The sequence below is a fragment of the Agelaius phoeniceus genome, chromosome Z, assembly GCF_051311805.1.
Source record: "Agelaius phoeniceus isolate bAgePho1 chromosome Z, bAgePho1.hap1, whole genome shotgun sequence".
Lineage (NCBI taxonomy): Eukaryota > Metazoa > Chordata > Aves > Passeriformes > Icteridae > Agelaius > Agelaius phoeniceus.
Window position 1 is genome coordinate 57,116,834 of NC_135303.1, and position 18,756 is coordinate 57,135,589.

Here is an 18,756-nt window from a genome sequence, read left to right on the forward strand (position 1 = left end):
CTGGATAATGTCTTCATAATGTAACTATTCTGCATCAAGAACTCGTCTATATCAACCAAACAGATGTCAAGTCAGTCTAATTTGTTTCCAACAAGGAGCTTCATGAGTTACAGCTCTACCAAAAGTCTGCTTACCAGCAAATACATATTCCCAGTTTGACTGCATGCTCAAATTGCTGAAACATTTTAAAGGCATCTTATCCAACGGGATTCTAGCAGCCTAGCAGCTCACATATGTACAGTGATACCTTTCCCTCAAGTGGTGACTTTGATACGGTCTCTCTTCTGTTCAACGGTCAGTTTTCTGAAAACTTGTTTACTTGTGTAAGTTTTGGTTAAAAGCAAACACTGGAGACAGACACACTTTCTGACTGCATGAAACCCATTTCCCTATGGCAACAGGCAAAAAAGCCTCTCGAGAGGATCATACCAGTTATCACACTTTCTGTGGTGTCTACCTGCCCAGACAGCTGGAAAGGTCTTCCAAAATTCTATTGATCTTTCTCCAAACCAAATTCATTATTTCTCACACTGTACTCATGGTCATGGAGAGAATTGATTCCTTTCCTCATCATAACTGCTCTTCTTTTAAAGATAAGACAAGCACAGAAGCATAGAATCATAGAATAGTTTAAGGGACCTTTAACTGTGATCTAGTTCCATTTCTCCAACATCTTCAACTATACCAGCTTGCTCTGAGCCCCATCCAATGTAACCCTGAATACTTCCAGGGCTGAGGCATCCAGCATGTCTCTGTGCAACCTGTGCCAGCATTTCATCACCCTTACTGCAAAAAACTTCTTCCTTGTATCTAATCTGAATCAACCTCTTTGATTTTCAGACAATTATTCTTTGCCCTATTGCAATGATATATGTTCCTTTTCAATCTTCTCTTTATTGCGCTGAACATACCCAGCCTCTGAGCCTCCTTATATTACTTGCTTTACAAGCTTCTTCTGGCTCCACTGCTCTTCTCTGTAGCATCTTTCAAGATGAGTAGATTCAGTGTCCTAATCTATATACAGTATTCCAATAGATTCCCTCAGAGTGGCTAATGCAATGGGGAAAAGATGTAAAAATGTAACACAATATTCCTTTTGATCCCAGACTTGAATTTGCTTTGTTCTGCCTCATTGCACAGAGAGAGAATCCCACTTCTTTTCCAGCAGAGTCACTAAATCTTCCTCTGCAAATATGCCCCTCAGACAGCATGTTCTTATTGCATATTTCCACAGCCAGTGCACATCCACTAGGCTTTATGGAATTTCATAGTTTACAGTCATAATTCACTGAGCAACTGTTACACGGGCAAACACTTGAATTTACTCTGGAACATACTTCCTTTATATTACCAACTGATTATAGTAAAAGCTCTTATTAATGATTATATGAAGTGGTATAAATTTCACAGGCTCACAAGGTCTGGTTCACACTCCTCCGGTGACTGTTCCATATGAAAGATAGCAATTACTGTCTAGACAGAAACGGACATTCACGTCCACTTCCTTACACAAATTAATTGCTGTTGTTTAGAAAACACCGGTCAGAAAGTGATTCCATCTCATAAGCAAAGCAATCAAATCAAACAAAACCCTGTGTTCTTTTTCACAGTTCTTTCCTTTCTAAGGAAGTATCTTACAAAGCCAAGGTTTGGCATTATGACTTCCCAATCTCACTAGGATAAAAACAAAGCATTGGGTTAAATGTTAATACAGGTGTTCCCCTATTGAAGATGTATGGACTAATGCACACACTTGGAATATCTAGCTAAAACAAGGTACTTGTGAGAAACTGAGCCACTCACATGATCTCAGTGTTTTACTAAATCCACAGTTTCCCATGTAAGTAGAAAAGTGAGCTACTCTATGTCTGTCCCACACAGACGGCACAAAAGTTGTAGAAAGACAACTTTGATCAGTTCATCCTTTGCTAAATCTAAAGCATAACAAATCTAGGAAAACACAGTCAAAAAGCTGTACAGGTACAAATTCTGCTTCCTGTAGGTCATGAGCTACAAATCACATTTGGGTGTAAAAGAAACGTCATTCCTACATTCTGCTCTGGGTGCATTAGTTCTGATCTTGAGTGAGCTTTCTAAGTGAATCACCCCTAGGACTTCAGTTCACAGTTCTATCATATTCTCTGGGCACATACACTCATCAAAACATTAGATGTGCTCCATGCATGCATCTCCTGAACTGCAGCTGCTAAAATATGTTCAGCTCATCAAATCAGACTAGAGCTAGTCAAAACCATGTCACTGAGTGTGATGCACAGTGTGGACATCGTACCCTCAAGAGACACAGTCTTTGGGCTACATTTCTTATCACAAAAGACACAGTACACTTCTAGAGACAGAATAATGAAGTGGATCGTCTTTTCCATAAAAACATTATGTTTTCATGATCTGCTGGTTCCTTACTATATGTGTCTTATTTAGGGGCAATTAACAATAGAAGACCATTCTAAGTCTGTCTTGCTAAAATGCATTTAAATTAAGCAAGTGGTAAGAGATAGAAATAAATTAACAATAAAAAAATTAACATGAGATGGGTAGTTTTGACTTAGAATGCAGACACTATTCTTACTCACATGTATTGTAGGTTCACATTTTTCACAAATGCATGACGGGACACGAATCTTAGGCCTGAATCCACCACAGTCCTAGGAAAATAAATAAAACCATTCAAATGTTTAATTTAAAATATGATGAAAAGTGTAATGAAAATATTAAACTATTAAAATAAGAGTTTGGATGAAATCTCTACAAGGCTGAGCTGCAAGATTTACAGCTTTCCTCAGTACACACAAAGTTAGGCATACATGCTTCTATAAAAGAAATACAGAAGAAATAGTTGTATAAAATGTATCTCATACTCACAGATTTTTAAGTCCAACATAAAATCCAACCTCATTGTCATTGATACTTTCCAAATTTGGCTGGTTTGCGATGTAACTGTTAAAAAAGCAAAACAGAAAGAAGTATGTAAGTGGATCCTTCCTTGACTTTCTGACTGTTCAGAAATTATGCACTGATGTATGGAAGTGAGTTATGATTGCTGACCTACCGTAATTAGTTCTAAGTCCTAATTAGACCAGCTGCAAAGCAAAAGTGCTCCTTAAAATCTTCCTCATCATTTAAATGGTACTTTGTGGGACAAGGGAGCAGCTCATTATTACACAGGGGAAATGAAGAAAGCAAGTCAACCTGAAGGCCAAATAAATATGCACTGCAATGTCACTATTCTCCAAGACACATGTCCTTACCTCACGGATTTAACAACAACAAAGGAGGCAAGTTTAAAGGTAGTACTGGAGTTATCCCCACTTATGAAAGACAATTGTACTTCCCTAGTCTTTTCCCTCATGTTGTTAACTTAATGAGTTCTTTACACTTATTTTTTCCCTGACACAAATTAATTTCAGTTCTTTTTATGAGGTGTGTCAATGGGAAAAATGAGAAAGGAAAGGTTGTACTTCATGATGTTATACACACAAGCAGAAATTAAGAGACGAGAAACTGCTGTATCAGACTAAATTACTGAGTCCACTCACATATCCTTAATATCTGCCTAAAAAGATGTGGGCATGCAAGCCAGTCCTTTGTATTATGACCATGTGAGATCTATGAATACCCAGTGACATCCCACAGACTGGAAATAAAATGCTCACAGCAAATGTATCATTACTTCTTCTACAGGAAGAAAAGGTTTCACAGTAGAAATCACACAATCCAGGAAGAATAAATCAGTGGAAACTGCAATTTTTCTGACATTATGGGCAGAAAAGTATGCCTGATTTAAGGTATGCCTTGCTAAAGACTCCACACATTTCAAAATATTAGCCCAGTCCCAGAAAAACTTAAAGAGAGATTACATGTGCTGTCACAGGCATCACAAACTAACCAAATATGCAGGTGCTCCTGAAATGAATGAGTCTTTCTTTGTTAGAAGAAAACTATTCTTCATTCAAAGCATTTTTTAGAATTTATTTAAAGGGAATTCCGGTTAATTAGTAAGAAGGTAAATTGCTCTTCCAAAGGCAATTCATGCACCTGAGCTGGTGCATGGATTGCCTTGTTAAAAGAAATTCATTGTGTTTCTAAATCCCAACAGAAGCCTGAGAATCCCATAAGTTGGGTTGGGCTCTCCTCCAAAGCTGCAGTGCTGACTTGGGCTATGCTCTCACCATGCACCAGGAAAAGTAAAAAGTTTCCCCTAATGGCATCCACTGTCCCTTGGGAAAAAGAAGGGCAGTAAAAAGAATGCATGATGCTAGATGGAACACATCACTACACCATCATATGGCATTGACTGTTCTGCAAGACTTTTCAGAATAAGATTAACAAAGTATATCCATTAGAAGATAAGAGTCCTTTGTTTTTTATGTTTCCTTTCTGAATTTTTAAGACAGAGTAATTTAATATCTCAATATATACAAATCTATTTTGTTTGGTTGGGGTTTTGTTGTGGGTTGGTAAGTTTACATATTTTGCCAAGTAATAGTAATGAAATAGTATATAAATATCTACTAATTCCTTCATCTAAGAGTCCTGCAAGTCAATGAACATACTTCCTTTAAACATGCCCTGAAGAACTTATTTTTGAGTTAAATATCATTCATCTTCTCTGCCACTTAGACCTTATAATGCTAAAATAAAGTTATGCAAGAGGTTTCAAAGGTATCTTCCTCATCCTGTCCTCAGTTATCAAACAACAGTAATCCAGTCAAGGTCAAATAGAGACAGGGAAATCACATAAGAACAGGAATTGAGGAAAATGGATAGTGAAACACAAAGTGTGAAAAGACTCAGATTTAAGGAAAGGAAACAGAATAACCAGTTGCACTAGCTAAGAATTAGGCCATCAAAAAAACCCCAAAAAACAACAAAACCAACAAGCAAACCCCCCCCCTCAAAAAAAACAAAAACAAAAAAAAAAAACCACCTGAAACCTGGCAAACACTGCCAAAATGCAGACCTATCACTTAAACACACATATCACCAATCCAAATGTGAGACTGCAATTTTAATCCCATAAATATTTAACCAGAACCACTCACTACAAGAAACTCCAGAACTTGACATAACTTACAGTGTTGCACAAAAATTTGTTAGTGTATTACACCCTGTGTTAAACCTCAGTATAAAATAGTTCAGCTCTGCTGAAGCCAATGAAGCTTCACAATTTACATCAGACATAAACCTTAGTATGAGCACACAATCTACATAAAGAGATTGGTATTGGTCCATCAGGGAATAGACCAAACAAATTATATTTGGGAAGAAGTAGTATGAGTTTGTGGTATCTTCTTTCCTTCTCTTATTGCATCCCTTAGAAGAAGCCCTAGGTGGGGGAGAGCAGGGCATTCTTTACTTGGAGCTGGTTCGAGCTGAAAGAACCAAAAGAAACCATTGCTTTTCAACAATCATACTGGTTGGGACCCAGAAGAATTTTTGTCTAAATAATTTAATAATTGCTCTGCAATACACTTGTAAATGCACTCTCAGTACAGAACACAGTAAAGCTTTACAACAGTGGAGCAAAGTTCATGCACTTGGAAATCCTTGAAGAAAGAGTGGACAGACATAATTTACCATAAGCAGGTCACATCCTCTTATACTTCCCTACTCACTTAACAAGTCTGTTTCAAGTTAAGCCTTTGCAGCTATGTCATAGCAGTGAGAAAGACAAAGAGTAGAATGATGTAGCTGTACCCTATAAGGGGAAGTTGCTCTTCTGTTTAATTTAGAGGGAGATCTGAAATAAAACCTCTCCCTAACTGAAGTCTATTTTTACCTTCTTCACAACTACTTTACCTTAATGTTACTTATCATCAAACATTAATACTCTAAAAGCTTTGACTTGCAGTGGGCGACACTGAGAAATGTAATTTGCCTGCCTGCCCTTAAGAATATCAACCCTTTTCTTTAACGGAACATTTTTACTGTAGCACAGAAGAAAAACATACTGACTCACAGCTGGCTGAAGTCACGTGAAGAGCTTGGAAGCTCCCACTGCACTCCACAGCACTGTTGCACTGCCAGAACCTGGCTGGATAGCACCAGACAGACCACATATATCAGTTCACAAATACTGGCTGCCACCTCGAAATCAAGCCCTTAGCTGCCTACAAAGCTATTTGCTTGATTATACTATAGCATTCTGCATCTCCTTCAATGAGTAGTCAGTAACCAATAATTGTCTTCAAACCCTTAATTTAATCTCTCCATTGTAAACTACTGAATAATTCTAATAAAGGGATTCAGAATCACACACCTAGGTTGCACACTGCAGCCTACAACAGCATGTTCATCTAGCCACACTTCAGCAGCTACTGAACAATGTCACACACTCACACTTCACCACCGTTACATTTTGGAAACAATAGTTTTAAATCCTTATCTATAAGAGTCATTTCCTCCAAGATCTCCTTTGAGAGGGTAGTCTTCACTTATGCTCATTATAAAAATGAAAGGATACAGATTATGTTTAACATCAGTGAAGCAACTTCTGAACTGCAAAAGCATGAAGAGAAAGTGGGTTCTGATCTCTTTAAAGCCATCTAGATTATTTAATGTTCCTTAGTAATTTAAAAAATGGCTTCCATACCAACTTTCAAATCTTTTCCTTAACCTGAATATAAAAGGCCACCAGAAATATGCCTTCCTAACTTACTTACTCTATTTCCTCCTGCTTAATGTATGTTAAGGTATACTACTCCATCTGGAGCTATAAGGACATGTTGGAAAAAAACTAGCACATGCTAGTCTTAACAACATGGATGCATGTAATGCAGCTCCAGGAGTATTTCTGTTGCCAAAAAACTTCCTTTATGGGAAATATGTTTTCTTAACACTCCAAAAAATAAATCAATTATATGTCTAGCTCTAGTTCATACAAAAAAAGGAATTTAAAATTAATAAACACTCACTGGTGAAATGAACTGAACTCTGAAAAAACTTTATATTCCAAGTTGTTTTTTCACTAAGTCTTTAGGGGACAAAGGCAGCACACTTCAGACATTGAACTGTCAGTAGATTAATTACCATTTAATGACAGGTCACGTATGTCCCTAGTCTAGACTACTGTGAGAGCTGTACGTTAATATTGAGAATTAAACATTGCAATCTTCCCTGGTGCCATATCTTCTTACAAACTCAAATGTGATACCAAGTTCTTTAAAAGGTGAGCTAAAACTTAGAGGCATTTTCAACAAATGCTGACTGATTCATTGTTATGCATTAAGATCATGTAAAATTTGTAAAATTGATACAATACTTAATGAAACCTGGCATATTGAACTGGGTTACATTTGTAGCCCCTCTGAAACCAAGTTTAAAATGATGCTGAAGTGGCACGGACTCACAGTTGGTAAATGAAGCCCAGAGCTACACAAGTTGCATATCAGGAATGTAAAGTTTCAGACAGGTGTAGGCATCAATGCTACTTTCAATGCTAATTTCTGCTCAATCAAGAAATCCTCCTGCACAGGACCCAGCTTCCTCTAGGAAGAAGAAATGCAATGAGTGTGATACGGACACCCAAATCCAGCAAATATTCTACAGATACACATGTTTACTCCAATTATTTTATTCTATTTTGCTTCCTCCATCTGGTAACATAAGTATGAGATTTAGTGAGGATAACTTCAGGAAACAGAAACTCTATTGCTAGAGGAGCGTGCCATAACTCAGGAAAGATGCAGTGTGTGCAGACCATCCACGGTGGACCTACCTAACACTCAGAAATTTTACCAGTGCTTGACTCCTCCTTTGGCTGCCCAGTGTCTCCTGACAAATGCTGCAGTGGATTTTTGGGGTTTTTTTGGTTTTTTTTAATCCGTGAATCACCCTGTGTTTCACAAAGAGTGAAAAACCACTATCACAGGTTCCCTAAGGGCTTTTTCCTCACATTTAGAGTATTTAACCACAAGTCACAGAAGAGTTCAAGAAATAGCTCTCCACGTGCCAGTACAGCAGCTCTGGAGACAACATAATTAGCTCTGGGATCTTTCTTCAGAGACACAGGCACGCCCATTTTTTCAGCAAATCCTGCACTACACACATCCCGTACTCAGGCAAGGCATTGTTCAGGACAATCTGGAACTCAACATTTCACAGGCAATGCCAGAGATCAGTTAATTTCAAGAATTCCCTGTTCTTGATGTGTGGCTGTGTCAACTGCCAGGAGGCAACGGGGCCCCGACATTCTGTGCCACAACAGTATACTATTATCCAATTAGCAGCACATAGCTGCCACTGCAAATTGATTCTCCAAAGCCATCATCTTGAACAATTAGCGCCAACCCACCTGTTTAAAGCAGAAGAAAACAGGAATTCAGTGGAGATACCGATCTTGTTTTGGCACTCCAGGAACAGATTGTGCTCTTGCTTACGACTACAGCTGCCTGGAAAATGGGAAGTCCATGCCTGGATTCTCTTTAGAGAGCAGACTACCAAATCAAGCAAACTCTCAAGACATTTCATGCAGCTTTCCAGATTTAAGATTTATGCTCTTGATGAGCTCCATCTTCAGAATTACTTTCCCCCAAATGCACGCAGAGCTTATTTAAGTATTTTCTCCATTTAGAGACCTGTCCTCCCCTTTGAGATCCCCAAGTCTGTATATTTGATATTGCATCAAGACATGAATTTTTGATGTTTTTCCAGGAATACATGACAGCTACAGACATGTTTTTCCTTAGCAAAGATATTTTGGAAATGTTGATATTCCTTTTTATTGTCAGAAGGCCAAACAATGACCTATTATTCTAAAAGATATATCTTAATCTCTGACCTTATACTTAGCTTCAAAACACGTTTTTATCCCCTGTGTATGAAATAATCTATGCAGATTGCTAGGATGAGGCTTAAACTCATACAAACCCTTTATAATATATATGCTAAAAATCACACAGTAAATTAACATACAAAAGGAGAGTAGTGAAGGTGGCTTTCCATTATTTATCAACAGAAAGCAGCCATAAGACTAATCTTTATTATTGTTGTTGTTGATGATATTATTTCCTTGCAAGGATGAAAGAACATCTCAAAGGAATGAATAAATACAAGTGACAGTTCTTTCTCCTGCAGAACCACCTAGTCTTCAAAAATAATAGTAGTAATGCAAATACTCTCTTTTCAGCACTTGCATACATGATCTCTATAGCTGTCACTGGCCTTGATGCAAATGAGAATGGAAAAACATCCATTGCACAAGAGCACAGTAAGATTTCAGACAGCCATTCCTTATATGCATCTTTCTAAGTCCCTCAGAGAATAAAAACATTAAAGCTTCTTGGTTGCTGTCAAAACCTTGGAATTCTCTTCCTTTCAGGTGCCCATACTCAGACAGTGACTTTCTGGAAGAGATATCTTAGGTAGCTGCACATCTTTTGGAATTAGATAGCCCTTCTGACATATATCAGTATCCCCCACAACAGTCTTTTCCTGTCTCTGGGTTCTAACATGTTCAGTATTCTTTGACTCTTTCAGTCAACATAAGACATTTCCTTCTGAAATCTACTTTGAAGTCAGTCTTCTCCCACATATACAATTCCCACTGTTTGACAATAATGTTTCGTTTTATTCAGTTTAAAATTACTGGCTATTAGAATATCAAATACTCCAATCAATCTGCTCTGGATCATTGGATCATCGAGACATATATCTGCACCTGCTACCCCATTTAATGTCTCATTAACTGCATGCAGTGCATTTCATGCCAAATACAGATCAAAAGGCAGTACTTCCAAAGGGTGGAGTGAAGATGAAAAATTTAAAGCCCTCTATCCAGGAAAATCCATCTATATCCTATTAATACATTACATTTACTGAACAATTTGACTCCTGACATCTCAAAACATAGTCCCCTTTCCATTAGCCAACAAAAAGTTTCTTTCTTCTGTTTTCATGTAAGTCCTGAGAGCCTACATATGGTCATAACCTCTACCCCTTTTCTGTGCAATTATTACATAGAGAATCCAACAAGTAGAAGTTTTTCCATTCTGCAAATGATATCATCTGCTGCCAGGGTTCACAATTGGTTTCCTAGACTCCCTTCCAAGACCTGTGAAACATCTTCTGCAGCCCTAATCACAGATCTGTGTCTTCTCCAAGACATTCTTGTCTTTTAATGAAAAACATACATGAATAGAACTTCACATTATGTTACTGAAACATTCCAAAAGGGTTATGGGTTGTCCTTTTCATGTTTACTTCACCCTGTCTAGCACCAGAATGGGTTGCCACTTTCTGTATGATGACACCAATCCTACCACTTAAATTTAGCCTTTGCATTTTTCATGAACGTTTCAACATCGTTTGTTGATGCATTCTTCAGATGCACCTTTCAGATGCATTCTTCACTGCTTCACATTTATGTGCTCTTCACAGTTTCTTATTTCACTTTATCACATTTATTTACATTATAGTTTAGTCCACTTTTCATTGTAGCTGGCCAAGCTTTTGAATTCATAGCTTCTTCTATTAGCATTATTCCACTTGAGGTATCCTGTTCTTCATTTAATAGAAGTAGTTTCTTACTTGCACTGCAAATATTAGCATAATGATGTGTTTATTACACTTTCTGCACAATTGTCAGAATCCAGACTATTTCTAATACTTGTGCTGACTGCCACATTGCTGCTACTGTTTCCTTTCCACATTCCTGTACTAGGCCAGTTTGATTTTGAGCAAATTCTCTGTCACAATGGTACACCCAGACAACCATCCTGTGTCTTTGAGTTTTCTCTTTGTATTTCTATTTGTACTGCTATGTGACATATGCAATGCTCCTTCTAGACTGTGACCAGCTTGTACTCATAAAGCCTGCTCATGGCTGTATTTGTTGTTATACTTTTGAAGTAAGGAAAATATGCTATTTTGTAAGCATTTATTTTATTTATATATTACGTATTATGTATGACGTATTATGTATTACACATTATAGTTTCAAACCTTAGATCAGCTTCTCTACCATTGTGCCTTCAAATGAAACACTTACCCTGCATGTACCTCTTTCACAAGATGACATCTTTAGTTAGTCTCCAACCTTCTTTACTACCTCTGAAAAGCTGCCTTCTCCTCACCACCACTACTTTCACAGCATTCGTCATTTACTTTTACAGCTTTTGTCCCTGCCACTGCTTATGAGTGGAGTAGTACTTCTCTCATCCTCCAGCCTGTTTCTGCTTATGGTTCTCATGACTGCACCCCAGTACCAGACACACCTTTCAGCATTCCTCCACCCTACACATCCTCTGCAGCAGTGTCCCTGGCCCAAGACATAGGTGGTGATAGTGAAGTGTTCACCTGCAAATATTAGATAGATTGGTATTTTGAGGATTACTCGAACTGCTGGGATGCTCACCTCCTAAAACTTTAATTTTAGACACTCAGTGTGAAGGGCAACACTGTTACAAGTTAAACTGTTCATTAGAACTCATGAGAACACGCAGAAGTGCTCTAAAGCAGGCAAAAACTCTGCATGTAACCAAACCATGCAACAGAAGGGAAAACTGCCCTGTGTCAATGCAGACAGGAATGCCACAAAGAGTTGGGAGAAATGCTGGGAGTCTTTCTTCCACCCACACCAACCTCTAAGGCAAGCAGTATCTATTTCTGCACCTGTGCTACCTTCATATCCCCTAAATGACATAAGCCTCAGGCAACAAGACAGTCATAGTGCACAAACACGATCCAGGACTTGCAGTGATATCTATAGCAGAGATAGTATCCAGCATTAGTATTTTCTACTTAGGTGGCTTGATGCCACACGGATTTGCAACAATTCAAAATGTTTGTAATTTTGTAATTTTGTTATATTTGTAATAATGGCAAAACCATCACCAGACAGTCAAGGGAGGGGATTGTTCTGCTTTACTCTGCACTGCTCTGCACACCTTGAATATTGTCTGCAGTTTTGGGCTCATGATAAGAACGATATTAAACTATTGGAGAACATCCAGAGGACAGCAACAAAGATGGTGAAGGGTCTTGAAGGGAAGCCATATGAGTAGCAGCCGAGGCCACTTGGTGTGTTCAGCCTGGAGACTGAGGACAGACCTCACTGCAGTTACAACTTCCTCATGAGGGGAAGAGGAGGGGCAGCCACTGATCTCACCTCTGTGGTGACCAGTGACAGAACCTGAGGGAACAGCCTGAAGCTGTATCAGGGGAGGTTTAAGTTGGATATTAGGAAAGGATTTTTCACCCGGAGGGTGTTTGGGCACTGGAACAGCTCCCCAATGAAATGGTCACAGCACCAGCCTGACAGAGTTCAAGAAGCACTTGGACAATGATCTCAACACATGGTGTGACTCTTGGGGACGATGCTCTCTGCAGGGCCTGGAGCTGGACTCAGTGATCCTTGAGGGTCCCTTCCAACTCAGCATATTCTGAGACTCTGTGATATGTGCACAATAGAGTCTTAGAAAGATGCCTACTTACCACCATCCTAAACTTAAAACTCTTAAAACATATGCTTATGCACATTACATAGTTGGACCCACAGAGTCAATAAAACTGCTCCCAGCTGGAGGGTACAGTATATACGTTTACCAGGTGAAGATCACTGTATGCATAATGTGTCCCAAAACCTGTTTCTAAAAATTAGAAGAGGCAAGACTGGAGAGGAGAACAGGCGATGAATAGGTAGTAGATTATTCACCCACCTAGTGAGTGAGGAAGAGAAAAAAAAAAAAAAAAGACATCTTTTTATGAGGCTGAAGACCACACATTTGGAGGAAATGCTGTAAATAATGCTCCAGCGGCATCTGGGGCACCAGATTCAATTTCTTTGGTTCCCCAAGGAAACATGATTCCAGCCTCTCAGAAGATACCATATTTACAAAGCCATCTGAAAGAGGGCAATCTCCACCTTACCTGTTTGTGCTGTTCTCATTTTGGCTGTAATTTAACACTCAGTGAAGCAGGAGCAGGACTCAGCTGTCTCACTACACAAATAAGCATCGCAGCTTCTTAGCTAAACAGACTGTCCTGCTCTCTGACCCAAAAGCACATTTGAATGTTCTATGCCAAAGAAGGCAACTCAGACAGGAAGAACCAAGGCAAGCCCACATCTGTACACCATACAGGACCAGCAGTTAAGATGCTCACATGCAAGACCTCAGTTCAGACCTATGCTCTGCTTCTAGCAGAGCAGCTCTTCACATGCATGCTGAAATGGTTCACCTTGGACCACAAAATCAGTTTACCCCATGACTATGACCCTGCATGCTAAAAGGAAGGTCTTGCTTTTTTCCCCCACCCCAGTGAGCTAAGTCCCCAGTGTTTTCTTAATAGTCAGTGGTGATGGAAGGGGATAACTGCATGGGGTAATTTGCAGTGCGAACCTAATTTAACCTCCTGAATCACTTCCTGTAAGAGTGTGGAGCGTAGCCTACTTCCATTGTGGAGAATAGCCAGTTGAGTTAAGTGCCTTAGCTACAGAGCTAGAAGGGAGTTGCCAGATTTTAAATGCTGAGGCCTGAGACAGTCCCAGACATGATTAGTAGGTCCAGCACATGACACCCAGAGCACATGCTGTGGGAAGGTCTTCCAGTCCATGCCCAGTAAGTCTGACATGCCCAGGATGTGCACATGATTTATCCGCATATGCTTGCCGTGCCGTCTGGCATTCAGAAAACCAGACAGTCGTTGCAAAAGAATGGAAGTCACACCCTATGCACTCTTCACATGAATCTTACTGCCCAATGTGGGGTAGCCATGCTCCACAAGATACCTGCTGAGCACAGCCTTACTTAGTTTTACAGGCATGGTTAGGAAATTAGAACGGTAAAACTAATTTCATTTGCATCTAAAACGGGAAGATTTCTTTTGGCTCACCTGTGAAACTAACAGGAAAAATAGCCAACTTTCCCAGCCTCAACTACAGCTCTGTGGACAGATCCTTTCATAAGAAGCTCAGAAGTGTTACCATTTCACTGTTATCTGTTCCAGCAATAGATGGACTTTGATTAATTATTTGCCTTCCTTTTATTTATACATCAGACAACTATACAATGAACCATATATCTTCTACAAATACATAGCAGGAGCTGTACTGGGGCATCACACTGCAACAGAGCTGCAACTTGTTTTTGCATGAGGAGCTTCATTCCAAAGCAAAATTATCTAAAATGTTGCAAAAGGCTCCTGCCTGCAATACTCAATCATAGCTTCCACTTACCTCAACATATTTTATATTCATACAGAACAAAAACACACGAAAGGCAAAAAAACCTGCAAGTCAAAAACACATCAAGTAATCGAGCAACAACCCCCATGTCTTCCAAATTTTAAAAAGGCTGGAAAATGCCTGAATCAAGGTTCCTTTCATCCTTCTCGTACATACTCTAAACTATGCTGGTGAAACACTAACTCCATTCATTTTTGTCACTGACTTTACATAGGCCAGAATCCCAGCCTCAGCTTCCCCCTGAAATAAAAAGCATCTAACTACCTTGCATGATCAGGACTAGTTTGCTTTAGCAAAGTAAAGTTCAAGTTACACCACTCAAAGATTACAATCTCTCAAAGTGCCTCTGAAAATACCTTGGACACCTTTGGTCTGCTTCCTTCCATTTTACCTTACTTTTGAAGAAAAAAAAATCTCATTACTTCAGGCCTTGTCTAGGAAAAAAAGAATATTGACCTGAAACCTGATCTCCAATAATTTATCCTAACAATGAAAACACAACACAGAAACATATATAGCTGAATTGGTATTAAAAATATTTAAGTGTCAGCTGTAGCCTCTTACCAATGCAGGTAATTTTCTTAGAAGAAAGTAATAACAAATATAAATGCTGAATTTCCATGGTGTGGCTCCTTTCCAGTAAGTCCACTACAATTGTGCAATGTGATCATGAGATGATTGTAGAGTTCAGCACCTTGCATGGAGGAAGCAGGTCCACAAGTGAGATTGAAATCTTGGATTTCAGGAGAGATAACTTTAGCCTCTTCAAGGATCCTCTTGGAAGAATCCCATGGGAATGGGCCCTGCGGAGAACAGGGGTCCAAGAGAGCTTGAATAAATATTCAAGCATCACCTCCTCCAGGCTCAAGACCAGTACATCCTGATGAGTAAGAAATGGAGCAAAGAGGGCAAGACAGCTGCATGGATGAGCAAAAAACTCCTGTCAAAAGCAAAGCACAAGCAGGAGATATACAGGAAGTGAAAGCAGCAACAGGACACTTGGAACAAATAAAAAGATGCTGTCCTGATGGGATGCATTCACAAGGAGCTGAGGAGGAGCTGGCAGACACCATAGTGGGGCTGCTTGCAGTTGTCTTGGAAAAGTCATGGTGATCAAGAGAGGTGTCTGAGGACTGGAAGGAAATAAATGTCACCCCAGTCTTCAAAATGGGCAAGAAGGAGGACCCAGAGAACAACTGGCTAGCCAGCTCCACCTTGATCCTTGGAAAGTGCCTCATTCTGGAGGCCATCTTTATCCACATGGATGCCAAGAGGGTGATCAGAATTAGTCATCATGGATTCAGCAAAGGGGAATCATGCTTGACCATCCTGATTGCCTTCCATAATGGGACAACTACCTGGATGAGTGAGGGCTATTGTCTACCTCGACTCCAGCAGGGCTTTAGATCCTGTCTTACGTGATATCCTCATAGGCAAGTCTAGGAAGCATGAACTAAATGAGTGGACAGTAAGCTGGATTGAGAACTGGCTGAATGGCAGATCCCAAAGAGCTGCAATCAGTGGCACAAGGTCTAGTTGGAGGCTCCTCACACGTGGTGTCCCCCATCAGGGGGACACTGGGCCCAGCATTGTTTAATTTGTTCAGCAGTGATTTGGACAAAGAGACAGAGACCTCCTCAGCAGGTCACTGACAGCACAAAGCGGGGAGCAGTGGCTAATACCCCTGAGTGCAGCCTTGACAGGATGGAGAGATAGGCAGAGAAGAACTGTCTGAAATTCAACCAAAGCAATAGCAGGGTCCTGCATTGGGGAGGAATAACCCCAGGCATCAACACTGGCTGGGGGTGGTTCTGCTGAAAAGCAGGTCTGAGGAGAAGGATATGAAGGTCCAGGTGGACAGCAAGATGTCCATGATCCAGCAGTGTGCCCTGGTGGCCAAGAAGGCCAATGGTGTCCTGGGGGGCATTGGGAAAAGCAGTGCCAGCAGGGCGAGGGAGGCGATCCTGCCCCTCTACACAGCCCTGGTGAGGCACATCTGGAGTGCTGTGTCCAGTTCTGGGCTCCTCAGGACAAGAGAGACATGGAGCTCCTGGGAGAGAGCAGCAGAGGGCTATGAAGATGATTAAGGGCCTGGAGCATCTCCTATACATGGAAAGGTGGAAGAAGCTGAGCCTGTTCTGCCTTGAGAAGAGATCACTCAGAGGTGATCTTGTCAATGGATGGAAGTATCTGAAAGAACAATGTCAACAGGACAGAACCAGGCTCTCCTTGGTGATGCTGAGCAATAGCAGAAAGGTAGTGGGCAGAAACTGATACACAGCAAGTTTCATCCAAATATGAGGAAGAACTTCTTTACTGTGCAGGTGACCAGGCATTGGAACAGATTGCCTGGAGAGGTTGTGGAGCCTCCCTCACTGGAGCTATTCAAGAACCATCTGGATACAGCACTGTGCCATGTGCTCTTGTGGGCCCTTCTTGAGCAGGGAGGTTGGACCAGATGATCCCACCAGTGGTCCCCTTCAATCTGACCTATTTTGTGATCCTGAGATACTGTAATACTACGATTAATAGCTATTAGTAGCTATGTAAAAACACAGAAACTCCATATTGCATTTCAGGCCAGGCAGTAGTTTGTTTTGCCTTTTGCAGTTTCTGAAAATATAGATTCACAATCAACCAGGAATTAAGATGCATCCCAATTATATATGATCATATATAATTTAACAGCAATGATGTACTACATACATCTGGATGAAGAGATCTTCACAAACATAACAGCATCCTGTAAAAAAGCATATTCACAGCCCAAGCAGTAGAAGATTTCAGACCTCTATGGATTTATCTCTCCATTCGAAATGCATGTAAATTAGTCAATTTATACAATCTGCTTTGCTTTTTAAAGGGCAGTTTTTAAAGAGCAGTTTTTCAGAGGTAACAAGCTAAATATACATCTGACATCAACAACATACTGAAGCAGTTTTAGAATTCTTTGCTCCATTACCTTCTACATTTCTCCTGTTCGGGCAAGGATATCTGGATGACCACCTTAAAGGCCATACTCTTAGACATTTGTGTAGAGAGAGATGACAAACATGGGAGAAAGAATTGCAATCCCAAAAAAACAAAAAAAAAGGGACAATAAGGGATCCCTCTTTACTTAAAAATGAAAACCAAAATGGAGAAATCAGGTCCGTGTTCAGTTACGTAAAAGTTTTTTGCTCTACAGTGATTAGAGATCCAGAATATTGCTAAGCTACTTTCTCTGTTACACTTGTCAGCATAAAAATAATGGAGAAAAAATAGAACCTGAGAAATCTGGAAAATGCCATCCTAAAGATATCACAGGCTGCACTGCCAGCCCTATTTTGTCATTAGTATGGAAAAAAATGGAAGTTTCTTGAAAAGAACGTGTTCAAGACCAAATCTTTTATTTAAGTATATACATACCAAACCTTTTTCAACACTCTGAGTGACCAAAGATATTGAGGGAGAGACAGTGTTCCTGCCACCCTGCCCAACACTGACTGCTTTCTGAAGGATGAAGCTCTCTTCCAGCCTCATGAGCTGTTTTGTCTCTGCCTGATTGAGATAGCTTCAGTGGAAACCCTCAGGAGCCCCATCAGTCCTCAGAAACCAAAAGGGCAATGTCTAGAACAAGACATACAAAAGGTTCCCCGGGAGAAAAAAAAAGAACAAAATTCAGTGCTTTGTGATCCCAGAGTACTTTCAGAGCCTAGAAATTACAAAACTGATTTTCACAGTGCTTACTTTTAATTCACCTTAACCAATTACCCAGATTTTTAAAGGAAGTTTTTTTTAAAAAAAAGGACAAATTCCTAAATGAAGCTATTACGTCACCACTGTCCAAAACGCCTTTAATAATTTGTAGCCTGGTGCCTCATGTTTTATTATACAATTCCAAGTCACCAGAAATAACTTCTCAATCCAGCCAAGTCATGCAATGATGCACAGCCAGAAGTTGCTTTGAGGAGGAAGGGGCTAGAGGCTGAGGAGCCTTGCAGACAGTTTTATATGACATTAAATCTACAACAGTCCCAAAATCGAGAATAAAAAAGACTCAAAATACCAACAGCTCTGAGCTTCAATGAATTTAAACATGCTTTTTTTTTAGCACAAGCTCACATGACTTGTTAAATAATTTACTCTATAAATTACTTATCCTGTCTTACTTATTAACAATTCTAGAGTGCTTTATATAACTGCATTAGAAATTTATTTTGTGGTTTTGAAATGTACGCAATACACAATCACCTCTCTTTTAATAGGCAAGAGCTTAAAAGTCACCTACTATTTTGTTGGCAAGCAGTTCTTCCTGAAAAATACCAATTAATTTCAAACCTCATTCACCTGAATAATCATAAGTAAACATATTAATGACTTAATAGCAGAACTATGAAGCTAGGCCAGGAATATACTTGCACTGCAAGATGTCACTTTTAAACCAAAGCCATTTGAAGAGTCATGTGCACTGAGATAAAACAGCAATACATTTTCCTTAATGAGAAAATATTATACTAGTCCTTTTACAAGAAGTCCTGACCACTCTAAAAATTTCTCACTTACTATCCTATTAA

General features: G+C 39.7%; 1 protein-coding gene across 2 annotated transcripts in view; it reads right to left on the reverse strand.

The window, feature by feature from the left end:
* The window catches only part of NTRK2 (neurotrophic receptor tyrosine kinase 2), a 197,471-nt gene that overhangs the window by 175,309 nt on the left and 3,406 nt on the right, over positions 1–18,756 (reverse strand). For both annotated transcript variants that reach the window (XM_054651801.2, XM_077171951.1), the window contains exons 2-3: positions 2,881–2,955; positions 2,592–2,663 (exon numbers count right to left, since the gene is read on the reverse strand). In XM_054651801.2, coding sequence (XP_054507776.1) covers positions 2,592–2,663; positions 2,881–2,955 — 147 coding nt within the window. The remainder of the gene's footprint in view (positions 1–2,591; positions 2,664–2,880; positions 2,956–18,756) is intronic.